Genomic DNA, 8,083 nt, shown 5'->3' with positions numbered 1-8,083 from the left:
TGTGAGCTCTCCAGCCGGGAAGGAACAAATGGCAACTCAGTGTGATGTCCATTGTATCTCATTCAGAACTCAGTACGACTGAGGCTCAGCCACTCATGTAGCTGGTCAGGACTGTCCGAGGTGGGCGCATCACTCCCTCTCTAGGGGAGCTACGGCCGCTGACCAATCAGAGCAGGCTGACCAGTACTTATAAACCGGACCAGCCCATCACTGTTCATGTTAGTGTACAGCTAGTGTGTGATGTGGGATGGGCTAATCGAACTGTTCACTGTCATACAGTAGTCGCTCCTATATCAAACTTGCACGCCTAAATTTACGTCATTCGGACAGTGCAAGAATTTAACAATTTGCTGTCTGGCCCCGAATACCACTACGCCTGATCCATTTGCTATTAATTGTCCGGAGTTTAAGGGTTTTCGTACTGTTTCGGGAATCAGCAGAGAGTGATAAAGATGGAGTCTTGTGTTTTAATCCCACAAGAGTTTGGACTTGTGTTAGCGACACGACCTGGTCACTTACTGGAGATGACCGCCACACTGTGGACTCGTAGAGTTGTCGTTCCTGGAATGGAATTCTTTCCCGATCGCGGAGAGATCCGACTTGACAGACTGGAAGTTTTTTCAAGAATACAGAAATCCGATGTAAGTATATTTCGTAATCAAACGCGAGAGCTTCTTTCCGTTTTTTTTTCCTTCAAGAGAGCAAATGCCTATAAGTATAAATTGATTTTCAGATCGCTTGTTTACCTGTTAGGCTACATACATTTGGGTGCAGTATCAAAGACAATATTCGTATTATTTTATTTATATACATAATATTATTTTGTCTGTGCCTGCTTAGTTTATTGTAACTCCAATTCCCACACTTACACGTAGGCCGTCGGCTCGGTGGGTCTTCATTACGTAATAATATATTGAGGTAAAAATGACGGTCGCTGAGATAATACCAAAAAAGATCCACTTCTAATCAATGGTCATATCAGCATCGGGGCATGACCCTTTGATAACAGACAACAGTGCGTGCAGGGCAGGGAAGCCACTTGAGACCACAGCTCTCAGAGCTTCCTCAAATACTTTGATTTGATTAGACCATATCAGGCCCGCGTGACAAGGAGATGGGGGCTGCAGAAGCGCTAATAGGGGATAATCCCGGCTTTGCCTTGCTAATCCACTTCCATCCAAGGCTATCCAGCATAGCAGACCACACAGGAATTGGGGACAGGGACAAATGGAGAAGGGGGTGAAGGGAGAAGTATTAAGTTGAAAGCTTGTTGACCATTGTTGACCAATGCCTTTGCACTGAACAGTAAAGCAGTACTGTAGCTATAGTGAAGTAACGTTAAACATGATTTACAATAATACCCATAGCTTGAATCAACACAAAACTAGTTATGAAACAGCTAAAATTTCAAGATATTAAAACAATCATATATACAGTGTAATATATGTCAGTAACTTCGAAACAACTGCTTTTTAATTCTTTTTCTTCATTTTTTGAAAAATCAGGTTCTTTCGTAAGAATGAAATTACAAAGAAATCTTGATGTCTAAAGCAATTACCATTAATATTTTCCGGCTCTCTGTGCGCTTTTAGTTTTGGCCTTTTGAATATTTTAGAAATGCTGAGCACATTCCTTCTCACAATGCCAGTTTACTAATGGATTCGAACTTTTTGTCAACCAAAGGATAAGATATTTGTGGCTTACTGTCTATTATCCTGGGGCATTTATTTTGCTAAAATGTGAAATTAGTCGACCATATCGAAGTGCTCTTTTCATGCGTCATCGCCAAAGGTAAATGGAAGATATGGCGAGAAGAGAGTTTCAGCAGTGTGTTTTTCACGAGTTGGCGGTTAGTTAAAAAGAGAAGTCTTGAGCGAAGAAAATAAGCGGTATTGAAAATTTGTGTTAAAAGTTTTGGCAAACTGTTAAGATTATTGTACTTTTCCATCCAACGAACAATACTGTCCGCAAACTATAAAAGTTTTAAAAGATTAGGATCCGTTATGCACAGTGAAATCAACACTGTTTTCTCTTTGAAGGTTTTAATCTCGATAGACAAGGAGATTATGGCCATCAAAAGCTTTTAGGCGTATGCATGATCAAGCCTCGGGGCATTGGCTGCCCGGGTTTGCCAGCTATCACGGGGAATTGACCCAAACCAGCGTTTACAAAATGCGTTAGTGTACCCCCCCCCCCCCCACTATTCCTTCTTCAAAACGGAAAACCAAAATGAAGATTTCCTGTGGCAGAAACCAACATGAAAGTCTGTAAAGAATTCCAAGTAATCTTTTGATTTAAAAATGTCAGTGGTAAAATTGTCAATGAAAAAGGGAATTGTTCCTGAACACTAATCTTGGTTTACCAAAGGCCTCTGTTACTCTTACTACTAAACTTTTGACTTAAACGATTGCCACGAATTCCAAACGATTGCCACGAATTCCAGTAAAGCAAACTAGCACTCATAAATTAGTTTCGCTGTGGAAACATTGGTGTGGGATGGATTGAATTACAAACCAATCCACCGTGGAGAAAGTGAAATGGCGTAATAGCACATGAATAATTACTTTGCTTTTCTCTCCCATATCCGATTTCAACTTTTCACTCGCGTTGTTACATCCCCGGGATTGCTCCCGTGGGTGTCGAACTCCATTCTAAAGCTGCTCCCAGGTGGCATGTTTTTTCCAACGCCTGCTCCTGTCCTCTACCCACACCTGACGCAGGGTGCGTCTGCGCTAGGTGTCAGGAGTACTGCCCTCTGCCAGCTCACTTCCACACGCATTATGTTATTACATTCATAAGTGCCCGCCCAGTTACAGACCTGGCAGCCGCAAATCTGACAATCCGGTACAGGATTCTCAGGAAGGAGGAGCAGTTCTGACTGCAAATCCCCGCCATCTTCTGTGACACGAAACACGATCAGTGTAAAATCACTCAGCGGTAGCTTTTTGCAACTGCCTGCCAAAATCTGGCCTCTCTGCATGCGGTGCATACATAATGAGAAGCACACACACGCACGCCTGTTGCACCAAAGCCCCGCATATCGTGTTACTGGAATTCCCTACTGCCCTTGCTGTGCATATGGTGTTCAGTGTGCCTGTAATGTTAACACGATTGCGTACATATATATATATATATAGATATATATATATATATATGCACCATACATTTTTATGGACAGCTTCGTGCAATGTTTAATTAGAAAAAGCCGCTTGAAACTATTAAATATTTGAAGTGTACTTAACACACTGTCTGCCTGCACTGTCGAAGTGCGTATTAGACATCGCTTGAAACATTATCGCTTCTAGTGGTTACCTTGGTTACGTCACCTGACAAAAGACCAATGAGTACCCTTGTTGAATTATCGGCAAAATTCTCTTTTAAGTCTCTTGTCTGTTTTCGTCATTACGGAGCTATTATGTTTATACCACAAGAGACGTACTTAGGGTTGATTGGGTGCCCTTTTTCTGTCCTTTGTTTGGGGAGTCTGCTTACATATCTGGTCAGCGTAAGGACTCGCTTCGCTGTACCCATCTCCAAAGGTGTATGTATCGCCTGGGGACAACTGGAGGAATATGCGCCTGGTACGATTGTACTATATTACATCACCGACAGATGTTAGTTGAGCATTGCCTGGAACACTAATCCGTTTAGCTGGTAACATCTCCCATGCCAAAAGAAAAGCTTTCCACAGCATAGTCCGTAACGAACGCCATTTAACAAGGCAACACGACTGTCGCTACTAATACACTTTTGATTCTTTTAACCAACAATTAAACAGTAAATGGCCAAAAGGGAAAATGTTGCCTTACGTTGCCTGGTACTAAAGTGATTTCTATATTCACACTTCGGACATCTTTATGGGTTCGCCGAAACGTCTGACCTATCCCTTTTCACAATCATCTGGAAAGATACATTGCATGTTCGCAAGTGTTGGAATTAACTTAAATGTGCTAACGTCAGACGCGTGTGAAATGTTTACTTTGGTGATAAATATTCAGTATTTCTACTCCGCTATCTCACGTAATTTCAGCTCAAGCATTTACAATCGGACATACATTAAAATACATGTACGTTAACAAAGCCAATAGAGTAAGGAAAAGGTGGACACAAATAAAAATTTATAAATACTCGAGATGTGCTTTTGCTCCATTTATACAGTATGTTAAAGACGTTTGAATGGAGTGTGGCAAATATTAATAAGCAAGGCATGGTATCATATAACTAAAATCAGTAATACTTGTCGCCGCCCAAACTCTACTACCAACGGGGATACATGTTGTTGTTTTTGATCATTTCAGTGATAGAGGGATGTGGACAATATTTTGATAAGATATTATTTGTAGCGCAACGTGTTACCTGCGAGCATTATGGAAATTTCTGCGAACAACTTTGGATAATGTTTACCATTCACAGCTGTCACGTTCCAATATTGTACAACTGGAATAAAATTGCAAGCCTTAGTTGCCCTGACTATTGGCTTTAGTTTTAATTTACAACTCAAATATTATTTTTTTTATCAGATCCGAACAAAATACGGTTGCACCGAAGATATTTGGTTGGTCGATGGCACAGAAGTGCGCCACTGCAACTGGGTACGTTTTCTGCGCACGTGCACAGACCCAGCGGAAGCGAACATTATCGGCTCAAAGGTGGACAATCACACAGTCTACAAGGTCACAAAGTGCATTCCGCCAAACACAGAAATTGTTGCATATTTACAACCATCTGAAGACGCTTACACCGAAGAAACATGTGAAGAAGAAATCATGGAAATTTCAGCGAAGCGAATTAAACTTGAACCAAAAGGTAAGTTTTGGATATAGTTGGGAAGTCAATCGCTCATATAGAATGTAACCCACTCCTAAAAGGAGAAATATGGACAAAAATGATTTTGCTGATGGTTTGCCCTGCTGTTTTGAAAACGACCAACCGTGTACATTTGTATTAGCTTGCTTTTGTCAGGTGGATTGTTCGATTCAAGTTTTGTCGCTTTTATTCTAGCGCGATTTGTTTACAAATAGTCTTATGTGCTACCTTGTTTGCTACAGATGCTCCTGAGGACATGAGCATTCGATACTCTCCCGTTAGCCCAGTTCTGCCGTGCTCACCTGTGTCACGTGATGATGAATGTCTCTCCGGAGCTAGCGATGATGCCAGCGTAGATTTGAGGACAGAACGACCCCGATCCAAGTCAGACTCGGTAAGTAATGACATAACAATAAAAAAATCATGACATTTACTCATATAATCATGACGTTATACTCATACAATCATGACGTTATACTCATACAATCATGAGGTTGACTAATTTAGCTGAAAGATCAATACTAAGTTACCATTAGCCATTTTGATAAACTGGAACAATGCAAATAGCTGTGTGTTTCTTTAAAATGTTATTGGACACTTCCCTCAACAGATGTCGCAAAAGTGTGTATTTATTTATTTTTTTGACCAATCATTATCTTTATGATTTCAGAGTGAAGATGAAAGCTCATCAGCCATGGACTTGACGCTTTCACGACCCAGGGCAGCATCTCTCCCGACCACTGTGTTAGCACCAGTCCGTCGCAACAGAGAAAGAACATGGCTGCCTTGTGAAGTGTGCGGGAAGAAATTCGACCGTCCGTCATTGCTGAAGCGACATATGAGGACTCATACAGGTGAGCTGACTGGATTATCATAATAGAAATTGGATTCACAATACACTTACAATAGGCCTTCACATCTAATCAGCATTTTCCACATTATCATTCAAATTTTGGTCATTTATTTTCTTTTCGCTCCAAAATATATTTCTTTTTGAAAAGTGTTATATCTTATTATCCCTTTAAACTCAGCATTTGTTTTCTAATATCTTACAGGTGAAAAACCTCATGCTTGTGATGTCTGTGGCAAAGCATTCTCCACGTCAAGTTCTCTGAACACTCACCGGAGAATCCACTCTGGGGAGAAGCCACATCAGTGCAAAATCTGCGGAAAGTGTTTCACAGCCAGCTCCAACCTGTATTACCACAGAATGACCCACAATAAGGTACGGTACATCATACAATAGCGTGCGGACATGGTTACGCCACAGAATTACATACAATACTTACAATAATATGTTGTTCATTCTGTGTTCATTTGTAGCACTGCTTATAACCCGTGTAATTGCTCAGTCCAGGTGACTCCATACATCATGTAATGCAAAATTGCATTGTTAATTATTGTTCATTATTAGCTGATATGTCAAAATATGTAACCATATGTTACTCACAATCTCAATATTTGCATGAAATTACACATTCACAGTTGTTGTTTTGTGCCTACTTCCAGCACAGTTTGCGGCTTGGTATGGGCCCAAACCGCGGAGTACTAAGAATTGCGCAACGCCCGCAAATATCCCTTTACGTTTGTTATTAGATATCGTCATATGTAACATGCATCATAACAGTGCTTTGATAAGGTATGTTTTTTTATTTTCACAGGAGAAACCACATAAGTGTAACATGTGCTCGAAATCCTTCCCTACTCCCGGTGACTTGAAAAGCCATATGTATGTCCATAACGGCTCATGGCCTTTCAAGTGTGACATCTGCAACAGGGGATTCAGCAAACAGACCAATCTGAAGAATCACTTGATTCTTCATACAGGTACGTCACACCTGAGCTCACACACCTCAACGTACTTGTTTTGTGAATGTTTAATCAAATAATGGTCATAGCTGAATGACTGTCTATGACTCCAGAAAACCGTTTAGTTTCACTGAGTGTTAACTTGGAATACGAGTAGAGAATGCTTAATCCCTACTCAATATTTAAGCATTTATTTCCCCGGCATAAGGAGGTATAATCTCGCTTCAACACACTGAAAAAAATTCTTTATTGGAAACAGTGGGATTTACACAGTGGTAAAGCATAAAAACGATTTCATTGATTTTCTGTATTGGTTCAATTAATGCCCTTTTTCAGTTTGCTAATAAAGCCCTTTTTTATCTTACAGGAGAAAAGCCCCACGAATGTCACCTGTGTAACAAGAAGTTCGCGCTACAATGTAACCTGAAAGCACATATCAAAAGCCACGAGAACGACGCGCAGGAGGAATGTGGCAAGTGTGGTAAAAACTTTCTCACGTCGAGCAAACAGTTGTACAACGGTCTGTGCAAGTCCTGCTTCTGTGGTTCACCAGAGGCCGAAAGGCTCAGCGAGAAGACCATAAACCCCAGTCCGAGCAGAATCACCGATTTCAGCATTTCAAGTTTGACGGCAGGAAGTAGAAGAGAATCCCCAAACTCTTCCCAACATTCTACACCATCCAGACGGAGCTCTGCGGGAGACAGCACACCGCCAACTCCCACCTTACCATTTCCGTTTCCGCACAATGGTGCGCACGCGCAGATGGGAAGTCCGTATTTTCAAGGCAGCTTACCGGGTTCTCCATTCTCCCTGATGCCAACGAGCCCTCCCATGGAACGTCAACTTTATCTCCAAGGACTTTACACAAAGGTTATGAGTGGCAAATCATTTTCATCACCTACCGCAATGCATGATGGGTATTATGCTAGGTCACAAATTCCACTCTTGGCCTCGCATTATTAACTGTTGTTATGTAACAAAAGACACCCGCGTTACCCTGCAGATCGGATTTTTATTCTGAGCACTAATCCGCACTTGTGTTACACTGTGTATATGATGTATATAGCAAAAACTCTAAAACTGTGTACAAAGAATATTATATTATCGGAGAAAAAAGATAATATTTATATATATAATATGGTGTGGTGTAATATATTCGGATAATTTATTCATCTAGTCGTCATATTGTTCCTTTTTACAGAAAATGACTGACATTTATTTTAAATTCTGCGCAATATAATCAAATAGACCTTATTGAGAGACGTTGTACTTTACATAAAAGGCCCTACATATACGACAGTATTACTGCATGTTATTATGAGATCAATGTATCTCTTGTATATTTGTAAATATGTTGTGTACATGATACTCCACCGTCCTTACATTGTTATTGAAATAAATTTACGCAATGATTTATTTGATGACCTAATGCAACTGCGTTTGAATTGTTTGAATGAATGACTGACAG

The 8,083-nt window shown here is 40.6% G+C and overlaps 1 protein-coding gene across 1 annotated transcript; it reads left to right on the top strand.

The window, feature by feature from the left end:
• The first annotated feature begins 452 nt into the window (after positions 1-452).
• Positions 453-7,578, top strand: LOC135472521 (zinc finger protein 184-like). Its single transcript, XM_064752063.1, has 7 exons — positions 453-641; positions 4,521-4,806; positions 5,049-5,200; positions 5,477-5,660; positions 5,862-6,031; positions 6,468-6,633; positions 6,983-7,578. The coding sequence occupies exons 1-7, from the start codon at positions 453-455 to the stop codon at positions 7,576-7,578; spliced, it is 1,743 nt and encodes a 580-aa protein (XP_064608133.1).
• The last annotated feature ends 505 nt before the right edge of the window (positions 7,579-8,083 follow it).

This window comes from Liolophura sinensis, chromosome 8, assembly GCF_032854445.1.
Source record: "Liolophura sinensis isolate JHLJ2023 chromosome 8, CUHK_Ljap_v2, whole genome shotgun sequence".
Classification (NCBI taxonomy): domain Eukaryota; kingdom Metazoa; phylum Mollusca; class Polyplacophora; order Chitonida; family Chitonidae; genus Liolophura; species Liolophura sinensis.
This window is presented reverse-complemented; position numbering and strand designations above follow the sequence as displayed.